General features: G+C 42.4%; 1 protein-coding gene across 3 annotated transcripts in view; it reads left to right on the top strand.

The window, feature by feature from the left end:
• LOC311137386 (anoctamin-1-like) overlaps nt 1-18,634 on the top strand; it is a 69,435-nt gene extending 50,801 nt beyond the window's left edge. For all 3 annotated transcript variants that reach the window (XM_084171847.1, XM_084171845.1, XM_084171846.1), the window contains 6 exons: nt 1,103-1,245; nt 7,617-7,769; nt 10,630-10,682; nt 15,861-16,045; nt 16,223-16,328; nt 16,939-18,634. In XM_084171847.1, coding sequence (XP_084027973.1) covers nt 1,103-1,245; nt 7,617-7,769; nt 10,630-10,682; nt 15,861-16,045; nt 16,223-16,328; nt 16,939-17,190 — 892 coding nt within the window. In that variant the 3' untranslated portion in view covers nt 17,191-18,634. The remainder of the gene's footprint in view (nt 1-1,102; nt 1,246-7,616; nt 7,770-10,629; nt 10,683-15,860; nt 16,046-16,222; nt 16,329-16,938) is intronic.
• The last annotated feature ends 2,069 nt before the right edge of the window (nt 18,635-20,703 follow it).

The raw sequence follows: 20,703 nt of genomic DNA, 5'->3' as shown, positions 1-20,703 counted from the left end.
CTGCCTGCCTTTGGCTCTGACTGTAACTGTGTCGCTGTCTGTAACTGTGTCGCTGTCTGTAACTGTGTCGCTGTCTGTAACTGTGTCGCTGTCTGTAACTGTGTCGCTGTCTGTAACTGTGTCGCTGTCTGTAACTGTGTCCCTGTCTGTAACTTTGTCGCTGTCTGTAACTGTGTCGCTGTCTGTAACTGTGTCGCTGTCTGTAACTGTGTCGCTGTCTGTAACTGTGTCGCTGTCTGTAACTGTGTCCCTGTTTGTAACTGTGTCGCTGTCTGTAACTGTGTCCCTGTCTGTAACTGTGTCCCTGTCTGTAACTGTGTCGCTGTCTGTAACTGTGTCGCTATCTATAACTGTGTCGCTGTCTGTAACTGTGTCGCTGTCTGTAACTGTGTCCCTGTTTGTAACTGTGTCGCTGTCTGTAACTGTGTCGCTGTCTGTAACTGTGTCGCTGTCTGTAACTGTGTCGCTGTCTGTAACTGTGTCGCTGTCTGTAACTGTGTCCCTGTCTGTAACTGTGTCGCTGTCTGTAACCGTGTCGCTGTCTGTAACTGTGTCGCTGTCTGTAACTGTGTCCCTGTCTGTAACTGTGTCCCTGTCTGTAACTGTGTCCCTGTCTGTAACTGTGTCCCTGTTTGTAACAGTGTCGCTGTCTGTAACTGTGTCGCTGTCTGTAACTGTGTCCCTGTCTGTAACTGTGTCCCTGTCTGTAACTGTGTCGCTGTCTGTAACTGTGTCGCTATCTATAACTGTGTCGCTGTCTGTAACTGTGTCGCTGTCTGTAACTGTGTCGCTGTCTGTAACTGTGTCCCTGTTTGTAACTGTGTCGCTGTCTGTAACTGTGTCGCTGTCTGTAACTGTGTCGCTGTCTGTAACTGTGTCGCTGTCTGTAACTGTGTCCCTGTCTGTAACTGTGTCGCTGTCTGTAACTGTGTCGCTGTCTGTAACTGTGTCGCTGTCTGTAACTGTGTCGCTGTCTGTAACTGTGTCCCTGTCTGTAACTGTGTCCCTGTCTGTAACTGTGTCCCTGTCTGTAACTGTGTCCCTGTCTGTAACTGCGCTATATACTGTATGGCGTCTTATGATTGTGTTCCATTGTGTGCAGGAAGCTGAAGAAGTTGATAAGGTACATCAAGTCTAAGAGAAGGTCCTTCCAGGAAGAGGAGAGGGAGAAGAAGTTGCAGCGCTATGAGACAGACCACTTCCTAGAGCCCTTCGCAGGCCTCACGCCAGAGTACATGGAGATGAGTGAGTCTGCTTTCTCTGCTTTGTGTGTTCAGTTTGTTCCATTTTTCATTCACCTTGGTTTGAAAGCGAGGTAACAACAGCATTTCTTTTTCTCCTGTATGTTCCAATTGAGTTGTGAGGGAATTGTTGCCTGACCTCTAGGTGTGGTTAAACCAAACCCAGTCTGCTGCTGCACTGTGACCCGGTACATGTTTTTAGTATGGCAGATATTTCACACTACACAACTCTGCCATGGCAATTCAACTGGGCATTGGTCAGAAATAGCTGTATGTCTCAACTGTGAAGCAAGTTCCATTCCCATGTTGAATTTTATCACATACTAGTGGTACACTCTAAGAAAAAAGTGTTCCAAAAGGGTTTTTTCGGTTGTCCCCATAGGATAAATGTTTTTGGTTCCACGTAGAACCCTTCTTGGTTCCAGGTAGAACTCTTTTGAGTTCCATGTAGAACCCTCTGGGGAAAGGGTTCTACATAGAACCCAATAGAGTTCTACCTGGAACCAGAAAGGGTTCTTCAAAGTGTTATCCTAAGGGGACAGCCGGAGAACACTTTTATGTTCTTTTTTCTAAGAGTGTAGGACAATATCACTGGAATGCTTTGATACATGTTATCCTCAAAGGTGATAACATGTGAAGGAACACTGGTAGCGCAATCCACAAGCTGGTTAGTTGGCACCTTCGTTCAAAGTGTCACAACAGGTGGAAGAAGGTCCCTTTCAAGGTCAGCGGAATGGTAGCATTCTAGGTAGACTATTTTGCAGTCGCATAACAGATCTCATAGCACCTGGATAGGTGTTTAACAACTCAGCTAATCACATCATATGATATAGCAATCTGATGCCCGGGTTCCCGACTGAGCAGTCGATGACGTGCCACACAGCCCTTTGGTTGATGCGTGCAGTGTGACTGCAATGTATTCGGCCTGGAACACTGTCATGTCAACAGGAAGTGACACAGTAAAAGTTGTGGAAACTGTGAGGACAGGGGTCTCTACTTAGTCATTTCTGGTTTATTTCTGTTGGCCGGAGGACCAGTGAGACACTGTGATGAATAAAACAAACAGCCTTGTTTTTGTTGTTATGGAGATCTTTAGATGTAACCCCTGTCGTGAGAGAATTTTGATAGGCCTTCATGTTGGTTGAGAAACGAGAGTCAATTAATTGCATCAAACAAGCAAAGCTTTTTAGACTGTTACTGTACTGATTTTGGCCCCAGCTTCAAACCGGCAGATGTGAATAGATTGATTAAAGAATTAGATGGAGATGGCTTTTATTTTGTATTGACTTGAATCCTGATGAAACCTCAGGTGGCTGGCTTTAGCAAATGTCAAAGATGGACACAATTAATGGATGAGAGATCCACAGGCCTTTTTCCTCAGCTAGTTAATTGGAGCCCCTGTCTTCTGATGAGCTAGTAGAAGATATTTATGACTTAAATATTTAACAGGGTATTGGATAATGTGTTGCAAAGGCTGTATGGGAAAAAAAGATTTGGGGGATATGATCTCGAGTTTTTTAAATTATTCAAATTCTGTATTTGTGTTTACTACTATTGTAAAGTAACATTGATTGAGTAGAATATAGAGGATTTAAGACAACAACATAATTGTTCCTGCGCTGTAACTATGGACGTTTTAGATTAATTTACAGTACTCAAAAAAAGCTATGTTCAAGTTTAAAGTTTTTAATGTCACGTGCACAAGTGCAGTGAAATGTCTTTCTTTCAATCTCTAAACCCCAAAATGCGGTAATCAATAACAATGTAATACAAAAAATAACATAAGGTAGAACAAAAACACACAAGAAAGTAAGTAAGCATACTATATACAGGGTCAGTCAGTTCCAGTACCATATATACAGTACAAGGATACTGGAGGCATACTGGAGTGCTAGAGGTCGATATGTTTAGGGGTAAGGTGACTAGGCATCAGGATATATGATAAACAGAGTAGCAGCAGCGTATATAATGGTTGTATGTGAGTGGGTGTGCGTGTGTGTAGAGTCACTATAAATGTACGTGCACGTTCAAAACAAGAAGAACTGCAGCAGCAACATATCAAAAGAAACATACTTCCTCATTGTGTGGGAGTTGGACGAATATTGTTTTTATTCATCCTGGAAACCCGTTACCGTTTTTTAATTGAATTGCTCCTAAGCAAGCACATAGCTAATTGAATGAATGACTTCCTTGCTCTGTACCAAACCTACACCCTGGGCCTTCTCCACCACGACAGACAGCAGTGTTTTATGCAGATCCTCCTGTTGGCGCACACCTCTGCCAGATCCTCCATCAGGCTCTTTTCACCGTGACATGTCGTTTGTCTTCTGTCCGGTAGTTTACTCAACATGGCCCTGGTCCATGGCCCCCATCTCGCTTTGCCTGTCTTCTTCTCTCTCTTTCTCTTTCTCTCTCTCAACTGTCTCGAATGCTCCATCTCTCTCTCTCTCTCTCTCTCTCTCTCTCTCTCTCTCTCTCTCTCTCTATCTCTCTCTCTCTCTCTCTCTCTCTCTCTCTCTCTCTCTCTCTCTCTCTCTCTCTCTCTCTCTCTCTATCTCTATCTCTATCTCTATCTCTATCTCTATCTCTATCTCTCTCTCTCTCTCTCTCTCTCTCTCTCTCTCTCTCTCTCTCTCTCTCTCTCTCTCTCTCTCTCTCTCTCTCTCTCTCTCTCTCTCTCTCTCTCTCTCTCTCTCTCTCTCTCTCTCTCTCTCTCTCTCTCTCTCTCTCTCTATCTCTCTCTCTCTGTCTTTCGCTGTCTACAGATGTAGGATCTTAATTGATCACCCTGTTGCAGGAGAACTTTCCTGCAATACAGGTAATGTAAAACGTGTAGTGTATTTGAGGTTTAAAAGGCTTCTGAAGTTTGTAATTTCCACTTTTGACATTTCAGACTTGATTTTTCCCTTTCGAAAAATGTATCAACCCTTACAAAAATGCCCATTTAATTATCATCCACATAATAATTAACATTTCCTGTTGCGGCAGGATTATTTTCCTGCTGTAGCAAACTAGTTCAAATTAAGATCCTGCGTCTTTATCTCTCATATTATCATATATTTGCAATCTAAGAGGACTGTTTAGACAGCTTTTAAGACATACATTGTTTGTTCTGTCTGCTCTCTGTACTCTTGAGAATGTCTTAAACAACAGAAGACCCCAGTTACAGGGCTTTTAACTTACTTCACTCTCAGAAGTGGCAGTGACTCTCAGTTAAGTAGGTCTATTCTCAGAGAGTTTTAAACGTAACTTCATTTTCATGGCATCACATAGATTTCACGCTCCTACATTATGGGTATTCTAAAAGGAATGTTATTATCCAATGTTCCCAACCAGCAGCCATAGGCCTATTAGTCCAAACCTTCACCAGTCACACCCGAGTTCCACACATTTATTATAGGAGTGGTGTTAGATTTCACCTAGCATGGCTTTTGAAGACCACCTGCTTCTCGAACACAACTGTGTGTGTGTGTGTGTGTGTGGGGAGAGAGAGAGAGAGAGAGAGAGAGAGAGAGAGAGAGAGAGAGAGAGAGAGAGAGAGAGAGAGAGAGAGAGAGAGAGAGAGAGAGAGAGAGAGAGAGAGAGAGAGAGAGAGAGAGAGAGAGAGAGAGAGAGAGAGAGAGAGAGAGAGAGAGAGAGAGAGAGAGAGAGAGAGAGAGAGAGAGAGAGAGAGAGAGAGAGAGAGAGAGAGAGAGAGAGAGAGAGAGAGAGAGAGAGAGAGAGAGAGAGAGAGAGAGAGAGAGAGAGAGAGAGAGAGAGAGAGAGAGAGAGAGAGAGAGAGAGAGAATTTAACAGTGAAAACACTAGAATTAGCAAAAGACCCTGCATGATTGAATGCAAAACCTGTCTGAAGTGAATTCAATTTCCCCTTGCTGTGTGGATCAAAGAGTACTAGGGGTACTGCTGCAGTTGTGGTGGAGTGACATTACAGGGTACTAGGGGGAGTAGGGAGTGACATAAGAGAGTACTACTGGGGTTGTGAGAGACTGACATTCTGGGCTTGGTCATGCGTTGGCACCATGTCAGTAGAGATTACAGCCTGGGTCTCTGGTCCGATCAGCTTTCCTCTGGGCCTGCGTCCCAGTCTGCCCCCTCCCATGTCCCTGCGTGCTCCCTCTTGGCCCTATCCCTTTTCCATCCCTCACAGTCTCTCCTCCTTGATAACTGACCCTCCCTCATCCCTGACTTGTCCCTGCCCCTCACCTTCTCCTCCCATGTCCATGCCCCTTCACCATATTCTCTCCCTGCCGGCCCCCTCCCTCAGTCTCCTCTCCCTGCCTGACCCCTCTCTGTCTCCTTTCCCTGCCTGCCCCCTCCCTCAGTCTCCTCTCCCTGCCTGCCCCCTCTCTCAGTCCCCTCTCCCTGCCTGCCCCCTCTCTGTCTCCTCTCCCTGCCTGCCCCCTCTCTCAGTCTCCTCTCCCTGCCTGCCCCCTCTCTCAGTCTCCTCTCCCTGCCTGCCCCCTCTCTCAGTCTCCTGTCCCTGCCTGCCCCATGAAGAGCTGGTCTAGTCTGGTCCACTCCCACTCTAGTACCTTAATTATTTTCAGCTGCTTCAATACATTAACCACTTATGAGGATGATGTTGCTTTGAATTACCTAAAGGTCAAAGTTGTTACTATGCAACAAATATTTTTATTTGGTTTATTTATGCATTTACAAGGGTCATTCAAGGGTTTCTTGTTATCCTACATGTGATGAGGGAAGAAACCTTTTATATGAGCATGTTTCAGAGCTAGCTGCAGTGTGATGTGATGTGATGTGAGGTTCAGATAATCTCTTCTGATTGATTTGTTTAGTCTTGATGAGTGATCAGGGCCCGTATTCATAGGATGTCTCTCTACAGTGCCTTCAGAAAGTGTTCATACCCCTTGACTTATTCCACATGTTGTTGTGTTACAGCCTGAATTCAAAATTGATTAAATATTTATAAAAAATCTCACCCATCTACACACAATACTCCATAATGACAAAGTAAAAAACATGTTTTTAGAAATGTTAGCAAATGTATTGAAAATTAAATGCATAAATATCTAATTTACATAAGTATTCACACCCCTGAGTCAATACATGTTAGAATCACCTTTGGCAGCGATTACGGCTGTGAGTCTTTCTGGGTCTCTAAGGGCTTTGCACACCTGGATTCTACAATATTTTCACATTATTATTAAAACAATTATTCAAGCTCTGTCAAGTTGGTTGTTGATCATTGCTAGACAGACATTTTCAAGTCTTGCCATAGATTTTCATGCCAATTTAAGTCAAAACTGTAACTAGGCCACTCAGGAACATTCAATGTCGTTTTGGTAAGCAACTCCAGTGTATATTTAGCCTTGTGTTTTAGGTTATTGTCCTGATAAAAGGTGAATTTGTCTCCCAGTGTCTTTTGGAAAGCAGACTGAACCAGGTTTTCCTCTAGGATTTTGCCTTTGCTTAGCTCTGTTCCGTTTATTTACGGAACTCCCTAATCCTTGCTGATGACAAGCATACCCATGACATGATGCAGCCACCACCATACTTGAAAATATGAAGAGTGGTACTCAGTGATGTGTTGTTTTGGATTTACCCCAAACATAACTCTTTATATTCAGGACATAAAGTACATTTCTTTGCCACATTTTTTGCAGTTGTACTTTATTGCAAACAGGATGCATGTTTTGGAAGATTTTTATTCTATACAGGCTTCCTTCTTTTCACTCTGTCATTTAGGTTAGCATTGTGGAGTAACTACAATGCAGTTGATCCATCCTATCACAGCCATTAAACTCTGTAACTGTTTTAAAGTCACCATTGGCATCATGGTGAAATTCCTGAGCAGTTTCCTTCCTCTGCGGCAACTGAGTTAGGAAGGACGCCTGCATCTTTGTAGTGACTGGGTGTATTGATACACCATCCAAAGTGTAATTAGTAACTTCACCATGCTCAAAGGGATATTCAATATCTGCTTTTAAAAAAACGTATCTACCAATAGGTGCCATTCTTTGCGAGGCATTGGAAAATCTCCCTGGTCTTTGTTGTTGAATCTGTGTTTGAAATTCACTGCTCGATTGAGGGACCATACAGTGTGGGGTACAGAGATGAGGTAGTCATTCAGAAATCATGTTAAACACTATTATTGCACACAGAGTGAGTCCGGCAAATTTTTACTCCTCAACTTATTTAGCCTTGCCATAACAAAGGGGTTGAATACTTATTCACTCAAGACATTTCAGCTCTTCATTTTTAATGAATTTGACATTATGGGGTATTGTGTGTAGGCCAGTGACACAAAATCTCAATTGAATCCATTTTAAATTCAGGCTGTAACACAACAAAATGTGGATAAAGTAAAGGGGTGTGAATACTTTCTGAAGGCAATGTATCTCTGTGTCCTTGCAGTAATCCAGTTTGGGTTTGTGACCCTGTTCGTGGCGTCGTTTCCGCTGGCCCCACTGTTCGCCCTGCTCAACAACATCATCGAGATACGCCTGGATGCCAAGAAGTTTGTGGCTGAGCTCAGGAGACCGGTCGCTGCAAGGGCAAAAGACATTGGTGGGTTCAAAGTTCAAACTCTGTCTGTACACAGGTTATTTTTTATTAGACTCCTATATTGATTCCTTTCACAATAATAAACATAATATTGAAGTCACTCCAATACAAGTGATTTACAAAGAAGAAAATAACACTGGTTATATTTGGGATTCTTCGGGCCCCTGAGTTTTTCCTTACCATGTGACCAGGGCTCTAAAGTGCGACCAATTTGGTGTGCGATATTTTGCTCTGCGACCTGCAGTTTTAATTTGGGAGTACCATTTTTTTAAACAATAATTGTTGTAATTATAAGGCTTTGCTTTACTGTTGTTTCCTAAGCGCAGATTCGTTAGCGTCATGCTTACACCATTACTACAGCGAAAACGTATTATTTCTAGCCCAAACAGTTCAATGATCTGACCCATATTTTACCGGCGCAATGTTTTTTTCCTCCTGTTGAGGATTGAGGGGCCGCATTTTACATTCATAAACCATGTTGTGGGCTGTTCTTAAACTATTTGCGGGTTGTTAACCATTTATTTTACACCTTTTTCAGTCATGTATGTTACCTCATTAGCTAGCTAGCTAGCTAGCTAGCTAAGAACCTGATAACTTTACCAGTATATCCAAACCTTTGGGGGCACAGAAAGAAAGGAAAATGGATAGCTTCTTCAGGAGATCAATTATCATAAGAATGAATGATGACAGTTCTATAGCACACCGTCACAAACTTGATGCTCTTGAATGTTAATGTTAAGTGGATGGCCATATAAAACATAGCCTTATGCCTTAAACTGTTAGACAGCTCAGATTCATTGCCTCTTTATTGTATTTATTTATTATTGATTTATTATTTGTATGCACTTTTTGCACTAGTATGCACTGCTATAGTAAATAGTATGAAAAATAGTACATCGCAGATTTCATTTGACCATTTTATTTATTCGATTACAGAGTTGAATAGTGACAGGGTTGCAGATGTACTGTAATTACAGGGTACAGTGAAATTATTGAGCTCCTAGCTCCAACAATGTAGGACAATGTTAAATAAAAAATGACAAATATAATAAAAATAAAAACTGTGGCAATGATAAATGTCCATTGGGGTGGGTGCAGGGTAAATGTCCGGGGGGACAGGGGGAGTAGGTATGGTAGCTGACTAGTGGTGGCTATTCAGCAGCTTGATGGTCTGGTGTTGTAGGTGTCCTGGAGGACAGGCAGTGTGGACCCAATGGTGAGTTTTGCTGAGCATACCACCCTCTGTAGTGCCTTGGGGTCCACGGCAGTGGAGTTGCCGTACCAGGCTGTGATTCAGCCCGACAGTATGCTCTCAATGGTGCTCTGGTAGAACACTGTCAGGGCCCTCAGGGACAGGCCGAATATCTTCAGCATCTTGAGGTTGAAAAGTCGCTGTCGTGCCTTCTTCAGCACGGTGTCCGTGTGGTTTGACCGTTTCAGCTCCTCGGAGATGAGTACGTCAAGGAACTTTACATTTTTGACTGTCTCCACGGCGACCCCATTGATGCGGATAGGGGTGTGCCCAGCCTGGTTCCTCCTGAAGTCCACAATCAGCTCCTTTGTTTTCCTGACGTTGAGGGAGAGGTTGTTTACCTGGCACCACACCGTCAGAGTGCCTACCTCCTCCCTGTATGCCGTCTCGTCATTGTTGGTAATCAGGCCTACTACTGTTGTGTCATCAGCGAACTGTGTGAGGTCACGCAGTCGTGGGTATACAGGGAGTACAGGAGCGCACTGAGGACGCACCGTTGTCGGGCCCCCGTGTTGAGAATCAGTGTGGAGGAGGTAATATTGCGTACCTTCACCACCCGGGGAGCGGCCCGTCAGGAAGTACAGGACCCAGTTGCATAGGGAGGAGTTCAGTCCCAGGGCCGTGAGCTTTGTGGTGAGCTTAGAGGGCACTATGGTATTGAAGGCCGAGTTGTAGTCGATGAACAGCATCATCATGTATGCATTCCTTTTGTCCAGGTGGGTGAGGGCAGTGTGCAGTGCCAATGGTGATTGCATCGTCCGTGGATCTGTCAGGGCGGTAGGCGAATTTCATATGCTATGAACAACCTATTCATGAAAAATGGGGGAATAGGGCTTGAAACATTTTTGGGATAATCTACTTATACTCCCGATCAACTTTGAAGATGACATGCTATACGTTTTCAGCTTCCTTAATACTGTAATAATTTTGTATATAATTAGTGGTAAGGGAAATCCGACTTATTTTGTGGTGCACTGCTCTAATTCATTGCTGTGTCTAGCCCTGTGAACGTACCACAGAGTTGATTCGTCACTCTACTGATCCGTCACGATCTCAGCTTTCATCTAATATAAGGTTTGTCCCTCTGTGATGAAGACGAATTGGTTTTGTGTCTTGCAATTGTGTTCGTTTTTTAATTCTTTTTTATTCGATATAAATCGATGTGTGTTTGTCATAGAACGGTGGGACTGCTTCCTATCGCTGCAGTAGACGCTCAGCTTTACAGCACTGTGCAGCCTGTGGACCTGTAATGTAATGTACCGTTACGTCACAAAATTGACGGACAGTCCAATCAGCGAATGATCATTAAGGCGGGACTCCCGAGCCTCCAATGGCTGTTGATATGTAAACCAATACCCCCAGAGTCATTCGGGGTCAAGTGTTTTGAAGCAGGAAATCTGGGCTTTTAGCCAGAACTGTCGTGAAGCGATTTCTAAGCAAATTACATTGATATGCCTTGATAAAACAATTAAATTATAACTAAAGTCCCCTAAATGGGGGTATTCATATTTAAGATTAACCCAAAGAGAATGATTGTAGAGGAATAAGATTGTAATAACAAGTACCATCAAGAGTTCTGACTCGCATGTGATTCTGCTTCTCTGATTCTAGGAATATGGTACAACCTTCTCCGAGGTGTGGCTAAAGTGGCCGTCATCATAAACGTAAGTCATTCCTGTAATCCCAGCAAAACATAAAAGGGACCAAATTATTTAAAAAACATTTTTTTTCTGACTTTAACATACACTGTTTTGATTGTTTTGAATGTTTGGCCAACGTTACAATGTTGTCATCCATTTTATCCATTCCCCAACCTCCTCAACAAAAACAAGTCTGCACTTAAAACTAGAACATTTTTCATTGAAGCTCAGCCCTGGTCCACGCAACATTTACTGTGAATTTATGTCACCACTTTTGGGGGGGTTACTTGTAAAAGCTAATAGTAAGGCTTTTAAATGCCTGCTCCTCTGTGCAGAGAAGACCATACTTGGTCAGAAGGAGAGCTAGCTTGGTCATAAATCCTACACCAGGCTCTCACTTCACTTCCAAAGGGATCACCATTGTCATGGCGAGTTGAGATTCAGATCTGGGTTATTTATTACAAAGGAGGCGTTCAATGAAGATGAAGGGAGGGAATTCCTCTTATTGATATTGTTGTCAATGTGTCTTTACTTTAAGGCCTTGGATACACTAGGTTTACGTGCTGACAAATCTCAGAACCCAGAACCAAATATTGCGTGGGCACTGGCCAGCTTCTCAGGTTAGGGTTAGGGCTAACATTTATGTTAACGGTCAGTCACTAAAGACTATGTGCTGACAGGCAGATAGTTGCAGATGTAGATGGTGTACAGCACACTGAAGACAGCGCACCTTTTGCTGAAGTTGACCACTATATTCAACCAATATAGCGTTATTAATATCTACCGATATTAGCCTTTCACTGAAATATTTGTGTCAGTCTTTATTCCACAGATAAAGCGCCAGTATTATATACATAGAATTAACAAATACGTCTGCTCATTTGCGGTAATTTTTTGGTAATGTTCAATGGTTGCCTGAAGAGGGTACTCTACCAGCATCTCATTGAACATCATTCAGCCTTAGGCCACAATGGAAGAGAGAGTAGGCATGGTGGTTTGACGGTAAGTAGCTTGCCACAGCCAGCGTATATGAATAAGTAAATAATCAAAAGTACACTTCAGTAAGCAAGCAGCCCTGTCCACATTCTCACTTAGTTAACATTAGCTATCTAGACAGCAAGGTAGTTAGCTTAGCTAGCTAGCTAGCAATCTGTTCCTCTTATGCGCTAACACTGGACTGGCGCCAAAGTGAACACTTATCCTTAATACAAAAATAACAGTTACTGTCTGGGCCTATTATGTTAGCTAGTGGGCATATTTAGTTAGTTTTCCGAAATATGCAATCTGCAAAAAGCAAGACAGTTGGCGTAGATCTATCATTCAGGCCTGGTGCTTGCATTCATGATGAGCTAAGTAGATAATGTTATCTAGCTAGCTAAATTGGAACGTGTGACTAAAAACAGTGCGGCAAGCATTTGCCTGCATAAATGTTTTCAGTCATCAGCGCAGGCCATTTGCAGTTGAAATATATAGCCAAAACATGTTGTATTGAATAACAGTGTAATGTACATGGTTTCTGTAACAAAACATTTTTGTAATGAAAAGCTATCTTGTGCTTGTCATAACCAATTATGTATATTTACTGAACAAAAATATAAATGCAACATGTAAAGTGTTGGTCCCATGTATCATGAGCTGAAATAAAATATCCCAGAAATGTTCCATACGCACAAAAAGCGTATTTCTCTCAAATGTTGTGCACAAATTTGTTTACATCCCTATTAGTGAGCATTTCTCCTTTGCCAAGATATTCATTCCACCTGACAGGTGTGGCATATCAATAAGCTGATTAAACAGCATGATCATTACACAGGTGCTGGGGACAATAAATTAAAATGCCACTCTAAAATGTGCAGTTTTGTCACACGACACAGATGTGTTAAGTTTTGAGGGAGCGTGCAATTGGCATGCTGACTGCAGGAATGTCCACCTGAGCTGTTGCCAGAGAATTGAACGTCGTTTTAGAGAATTTGGCAGTACGTCCAACCAGCCTCACAACCGCAGACCACGTGTAACCACGCCAGCCCAGGACCTCCACATCCGGCTTCTTCACCTGTGGTATCGTCTGAGACCAGCCACCCGGACAGCTGATGAAACAGTGGGTTTGCACAACCGAAGAATTTATGCACAAACTGTCAGAAACCGTCTCAGGGAAACTCATCTGCGTGCACGTCGTCCTCACCAGGGTTTTGACCTGACTGCAGGTCGGCGTCGTAACTGACTTCAGCGGGCAAATGCTCAACTTCGACGGCCACTGGCACGCTGGAGAAGTGTGCTCTTCACGGATGAATCCCGGTTTCAACTGTACCGGGCAGATGGCAGACAGCGTCGTGTGGGCGGTGTCGTGTGGGCGAGCGGAATGCTGATGTCAACATTGTGAACAGAGTGCCCCATGGTTGCAGTGGGATTATGATATGGGCAAGCATAATCTACAGACAACGAACACAATTGCATATTATTGATGACAATTTTAATGCACAGAGATAGCGTGACGATATCCTGAGGCCTATTGTCGTGCTGTTCATCCACCGCCATCACCTCATGTTTCAGCATGATAATGCACTGCCCCATGTTGTAAGGATCTGTACACAATTCCTGGAAGCTGAAAATGTCCCATTTCTTCCATGGCCTGCATACTCACCAGAAATGTCACCCACTGAGGATGTTTGGGATGCTCTGGATTGACCAGATTGTTCCAGTTCCTGCCAATATCCAGCAACTTCGCAGAGCCATTGAAGAGGAGTGGGACAACATTCCACAGGCCACAATCTACAGCCTGATCAACTCTATGCGAAAGAGATGTGTCGTGCTGCATGAGGCAAATGGTGGTCACACCAGATACTAACTGGTTTTCGGATCCACGACCCTACCTTTTTTTTTGGGGGGGGGGGGATCTGTGACCAACAGATTCATATCTGTATTCCCAGTCATGTGAAATCCATAGATTAGGGCATAATGAATTCATTTCAATTGACTGATTTCCTTATATGAACTGTTACTCAGTAAAATCTTTGAAATTGTTGCATGTTGCGTTTATATTTTTGTTCAGTGTATAAATCATTGGTCATAACGTACTCTCATTGCGAGGTTGCAATAAACTGTTTGTTTAAATGACCTTTGGCCGTTTCAGATTTACTTTAAGACAAAGTTGAATTCATTCAGCCAGCCACTCCTTGTGGTTGTATAGCACATACACTTTTGCATACTTTTTATCCACTGCCATAGATAACCACATCTTTAAGTTGTACCTAAGAAGGTAAACTAAGCAAGTTTTGTATTTACTGTCGTATTTATAGAGGAATAGTTGCTTTTTGGTGGATATCCTGTAAACCACAAATAAAATGTTCTTAAATAATGTTAATTTTAATATTTTGTTAAGAAATCATCATTAACTGATCTGTTAATCCTTTGGAGCACAATTTGTGTAAAAGTATGTTTTTCATTCCACCTCTAAAAAACAATATATCGGCAGATATATCGGTAATCTGTGATTCTTTTCCTCCATAAAATCGGAATCCGAACCAAAAATCCCATATCGGTCGGGCTCTAAGCATTAGGTCTCGTTTACACCTTGTATAAACATGTGATTTTCGTTAATCGATCAAGATGATCCGATCACTATCTGTTAACAGGAAATGTTTTACCCACCATCTGGATTTGGCAAATATCCAAATCTGAGTTTGGTGCAGGTCATGTTGTTCTTCACATTACCGTCTCTGTTGAACACACACTATATCAAATAAAATATATGTTTATTTGTCACATGCACAGGATACAGAAGGTGTAAAGGGCACAGTGAAATGGTTACTTGCATAGTGGAGTCTTTGTTTAGATATGTACAGTAGCTAGCTAGTTAGCTAGCTAAACAATGAACCATAATCCCAACTCTAATGCCATGTTCAAAACAACTGGAAATTCAGAAATCTCTGACTTCCAAGCGTTCAAAACAACTGGGAACTCTGAAATAAAACTAGCTCCAACTGGGAAAAATCTATTTGACTTTCCGACCTGAAGATCACTGACGTCATGATTTGACCTTGTATTTTTCTTAATTCCCAGTTTTGAACGCGGCAATACTACCATGTATGAATCTGCAGGTAGCTAAAGCTAACCAACTAGGTTCAATGTTAGCTAGCTAGCTAACATTAGGCTATAACTAGCAATGCAAATGGATTTCTGAGATACGAATAATATTACTACACAGATCGTACACATAACGTTAACTAGCGAGCCAGCCAGCTAACGTTAGCTAGCTAGCTAACAGTGCCCTTTAACTTGCAAAGAAAAATTAGAAACGTATAATATCTGAAAATGTAGCTAGACTCTTACCCGTATACATGGATGAACTCTTCTCCCTCTCTGTCATGGATGTCATGGTTGACCTTAGTTTGAAAATGTAATCCGTAGACAGGTGTTTTATACAACAGCCTTCTTTCTGTGTTCTCTTTTTGGACTCTCCACATTTGGCAATCATCTCTCTGCTTCCACCGGGCATTCCACTGATTTCAAAACTCAATCAACTTCTTCCTTGACAATGACACCGTTTCTTCCCCACCATTGTCATCAGAAGACTCTACAATGTCTGGTTCAATTAAAATATTTTGACCTAAATCAGGGATATCCTCATTTTCAGAGTCCGAGAGAGTCAGCATGGCACGATCATCCTCCAGAAAGTAGTCCATCACAACTTTTTCCTACTGAGCTTTGTCTATAGCGCTATTAATTTCAGGGCAGCAATGTTGAGAGCAGTAGCAAAACTTTTTCAGTTCTACATGATATCTTTCAAAAAAAGCGGTAGACAATATTATCCACACATACTGAGCAGCTCATGTTATAGACACGAAGCATGCTACATGGCAGACCAATCCGAACTCATCTCTAGGCATGTCCATCCCATCCAATATCTCAGCCAATCATGGCTTGCGGGAAGGTTCGGCTAAACCAACTACGCACGTAATTTAACAATTGTATTCGTATTTACTGATGGCATACAAGTTAGTTATTAAGGCACTTGAAAGTTCACATCTTCCAGAAGGCATTTCTGCCAAAAAAATGCATCTTGATAAAAAATAAATAAATAAAACATTCAAATGTGAAGTAGTGACGTGCAACATTCACCTAGTTTCTCGAAACGGCTCATATTTGTTACAGCCTTACATGTCTTAAGGCGCTTTCTCATTGATGGTGTCTGTCTCTCTCCAGGCGTTCGTGATCTCCTTCACATCAGACTTCATCCCAAGGCTAGTCTACCAGTACATGTACAGCCCAGATGGCTCCATGCACGGCTTCGTCAACCACACCATGTCCTATTTCAACGTCTCAGACTTCCAGGACGGTAAACAACCTATGGACCCGCTGCATCTGGGTTACCAGGTGGAGATGTGTAGGTGAGAACGCACAACACTGGGACAACAACTTATATTTTTGTGATAAGTAATTACAGTGTAATGACCATGTAATGTCTTCATTTTCTGCTAACAATTTTTGTCATGTGTAAAAAGAAATTGTTGTTGTGGTGTAGTCTGTTCCATCTCCTTTTGTAATCAGTTGACTCTTGACTCTAGGTATAAAGACTACAGGGACCCCCCATGGTCCAACACGCCCTATGTGATCTCTAAAGAGTTCTGGGCGGTCCTGGCCGCCCGATTGGCCTTCGTCATAGTCTTTCAGGTGAGTGGAGTAGAAGTCTCTTTGTAGTTGGTAACACACATTTTCTTGAGTGGATGGTCGGGGGGCTGGAACATAATTACACATAATTTGTAGACTGCAAATTGACCGCAAGAAGGCCAAACAGATATAATATTAGACTAAAACATAACAATTTCAAACCGTGCTTACATTTGTATATGATCACCTGTTTCTCTATTATGCGTGGGAATACTTGAACAGATTTCCAAAATTAAAATCACTTGGAGATGATTTCCTGGTGTTTTACCAGTGTTTTATTTCCAACAAGTTTTTGCTCAAAAACTTGGGGGGCCAAATAAAACCACGCCCGCGGGCCGCCAGTTGGGGAACCCTGGTATAGAGTATACTTCCTGTTTCCTGCTGGTTGACCAATGACATGCTGTCTCTCCCCTCCCTGTAGAATGTGGTGATGCTGATAAGTGACTTAGTAGACTGGCTATATATGGATTTTCTATATTGATGTCAAAGTTGCGTCAATAGAGAATATATTAGCTAACACATTTACAATTGTTTGGGAAAACAAAGTGAATATTTGTTAGACATGAATATCGTTAAAAATATATATATATATGTATCTCGTCCCTCCCTGTAGAACGTGGTGATGCTGATGAGTGACATCGTGGACTGGTTGATCCCAGACATCCCTAAAGATATCAGCCTTCAGATCCACAAGGAGAAGATCCTGATGGTGGAGCTGTTCATGAAGGAGGAACAGGGCAAGAGGCAGTTCATAGACAGCATGACTTCTTGTGATGGCAAGGAGAAGCGCAACAACCACACCCCTATAGCCCGCTCGCACTCCATCCCACACACACACAGTCACACACACGCCAACAACTTCTAGCAGCTACTATAAGGGTTACTACTGTCTGTGTCCTTATCCTTGTCCAGACATTCCATAGGAAGGGAGAGGTGCTCCCTTCAAGATGTTGTTGAAGCCGAACTACGAGAAACAGAAACTGTCCCAGTGCACAATGCTTTCTGTCAAACCATTCAGTGAATAACTAACTAGCTAACTGCCAACCAGTTAACTAATTGCCAACCAGTGGGGTCATGGTTTTGAGATTGATCTCAAATGTGGCGGACCATATACCATATTCAGAGCAGCCAGAGAAGAGAGAAAACGTTTGTTTAAATTTTTCTTTACGTGCTTTACATTACAGCATGTTTGGCATACAAGGTATTTCTATGTTTGCCTCTTTATAAACAGGATGTAGATTGTACATAATCCTTTACTCTTATGACTCAACCAAATCCATGGTGCAACCGTGCAAATAACCACTTTCATAAACGCTAAACTTTTTATTCAATTGCTACACAACATTAATTAACAATATTTTTCTTTACCTAGATTTTTTTTATTGGATTTTTAACTAAAAAAATGACTTTCATATCATGAAATGTATGCGTGTAGAGCAAATAATATAATCTTAAATGGGTGACAGGTTTTGTATGTCTTTGTTTCGAAGATCTCAAATGTTATTAGCTACCAAGCACACAGTTGAGCAGGGTTGATACATCACCTGGTTGTGGGCTCCCATGCTATCATATAGCAAAAGCAGTTAGTAGAGTATTTGATTGCATTACAGTATACAAGTCAAATGGCACTGTATGATGACTAGATGCTGCTAAACATAAATACTTTAGTTCAGAACATACAACTTAGCAGTGTAGTAAGAATACACCCCTGTTATAACATGTACAGTTCAGGCAAATCTATCTCTGCCATAGTACATACGTTAAACTATGTGACTTCTATGCTTCAAAGCCAATCAGGATATTATTTTGCATATGGAGTAATTATAATGAAACCTTTAAATTGTACTTAAAGCTGTATATTGTTTACACTTCTGTCTACTGGATATACTAAGAAATATAATATTTCTCTACTTGCCTTTCTTCAGAGGACAAGGACACTTTGATCCTTTTATATGTCAAACTAATGTCTTCATACAAAGTGAGAATAATTTCATAGCAGCATATTTTACTGTATTGATACCGACTATGTTGTAAATGTATAGGAGATCTGCCTATTCTTTTTTTTGATGTGATGTTGACTAAATAATGCATTAAATTGAATGTAAACAACAATGAGGTATGGCTATTGAGTGCAGTCATGTTCTAAGGCTTGGAAGAGCAATGTAATCCAAACAAGATGGTGGCCTTTGCAGTAATTTAGAATTTAAAAATAGAGTATTGGTATCAAATGCAATAGAATCTCTTTGAACCTAGTTTGTTTATACTGTTTTTTATTATTTTGTTTCAACATTAAAATACACTACATGGTCAAAAGTATGTGGACAGCTGCTCATCGAATATCTCATTCCAAAATCAAGGGCATTTATATGGCGTTGATCCCCCCCTTTGCTGCTATAACAGCCTCCGCTATTCTGGGAAGGTGTTCCACTAGATGTTGGAACATTGCTGCGGGGACATGCTTCCATTTCGCCACAATAGCATTAGTGAGGTTGGGTACTGATGTTGGGTGATTAGGCCTGGCTCGCAGTCGGCGTACCAATTCATCCCAAAGGTGTTCAATGGGGTTGAGGTCAGGGCTCTGCGCAGACCAGTTCTTCCACACTGATCACGACAAACCATTGCTGTATGGATTTCGCTTTGTGCACGGGGGCATTGCCATGCTGAAACAGCATACTGTTGCCACAAAGTTGGATGCAGAGAATCGTCTAGAATGTCATAGAGTTAAGATTTCCCTTCACTGGAACTAAGTTTCCGAATCAACAGCCCCAGACCATTATTCCTCCTTCACCAAACTTTACATTTGGCACTATGCATTCGGGCAGCTAGCGTTCTTCTGGCATCCGCCAAACCCAGATTCATCCGTCGGACTGCCAGATGCTGAAGCGTGATTCATCACTCCAGAGAACGCGTTTCCACTGCACCAGAGTCCAATGGCGGCAAGCTTTACACCACTCCAGCCAACGCTTGGCATTGCGCATGGTGCTCTTAGGCTTGTGAGTGGCTGCTCGGCCATGGAAACCCATTTCATGAAGCTCCCGATGGCAGGGCAGAAATTTGACAAACTGACTTGCTGGAAAGGTGGCATCCTATGATGGTGCCACATTGAAAGTCACTGAGCTCTTCAGTACGGGCCATTCTACTGCCAATGTTTGTCTATGGAGATTGCATGGCTGTGTGCTCGATTTTATACACCTGACAGCAACGGGTGTGGCTGAATTAGATGAATCCACTAATTTGAAGGGGTGTCCACATACCTTTAGCCAGATAGTGTACCTACTATACAGTGAGGGAAAAAAGTATTTGATCCCCTGCTGATTTTGTGTGTTTGCCCACTGACAAAGAAATGATCAGTCTATAATTTTAATGGTAGGTTTATTTGAACAGTGAGAGACAGAATAACAACAAAAAAATCCAGAAAAACGCATGTCAAAAATGTTATAAATTGATTTGTATTTTAATGAGGGAAATAAGTATTTGACCCCCTCTCAATCAGAATGATTTCTGGCTCCTAGGTGTCTTTTATACAGGTAACGAGCTGAGATTAGGAGCACACTCTTAAAGGGAGTGCTCCTAATCTCAGTTTGTTACCTGTATAAAAGACACCTGTCCACAGAAGCAATCAATCAATCAGATTCCAAACTCTCCACCATGGCCAAGACCAAAGAGCTCTCCAAGGATGTCAGGGACAAGATTGTAGACCTACACAAGGCTGGAATGGGCTACAAGACCATCGCCAAGCAGCTTGGTGAGAAGGTGACAACAGTTGGTGTGATTATTCGCAAATGGAAGAAACACAAAAGAACTGTCAATCTCCCTCGGCCTGGGGCTCCATGCAAGATCTCACCTCGTGGAGTTGCAATGATCATGAGAACGTTGAGGAATCAGCCAAGAACTAAACGGGAGGATCTTGTCAATGATCTCAAGCCAGCTGGGACCATAGTCACCAAGAAAACAATTGGTAACACACTACGCCGTGAAGGACTGAAATCCTGCAGCGCCCACAAGGTCCCCCTGCTCAAGAAAGCACATATACAGGCCCGTCTGAAGTTTGCCAATGAACATCTGAATGATTCAGAGGAGAACTGGGTGAAAGTGTTGTGGTCAGATGAAAATGTAGCTCTTTGGCATCAACTCAACTCGCTGTGTTTGGAGGAGGAGGAATGCTGCCTATGACCTCAAGAACACCATCCCCACCGTCAAACATGGAGGTGGAAACATTATGCTGTGGGGGTGTTTTTCTGCTAAGGGGACAGGACAACTTCACCGCATCAAAGGGACGATGGACGGCGCCATGTACCGTCAAATCTTGGGTGAGAACCTCCTTCCCTCAGCCACGGCATTGAAAATGGGTTGTGGATGGGTATTCCAGCATGACAAT

Source organism: Coregonus lavaretus (assembly GCF_964263955.1).
Source record: "Coregonus lavaretus genome assembly, chromosome: 11".
In the NCBI taxonomy this organism is placed as follows: domain Eukaryota; kingdom Metazoa; phylum Chordata; class Actinopteri; order Salmoniformes; family Salmonidae; genus Coregonus; species Coregonus lavaretus.
Note: the sequence above shows the minus strand (reverse complement) of the source record. Positions and strands in the feature narration are given on the sequence as shown.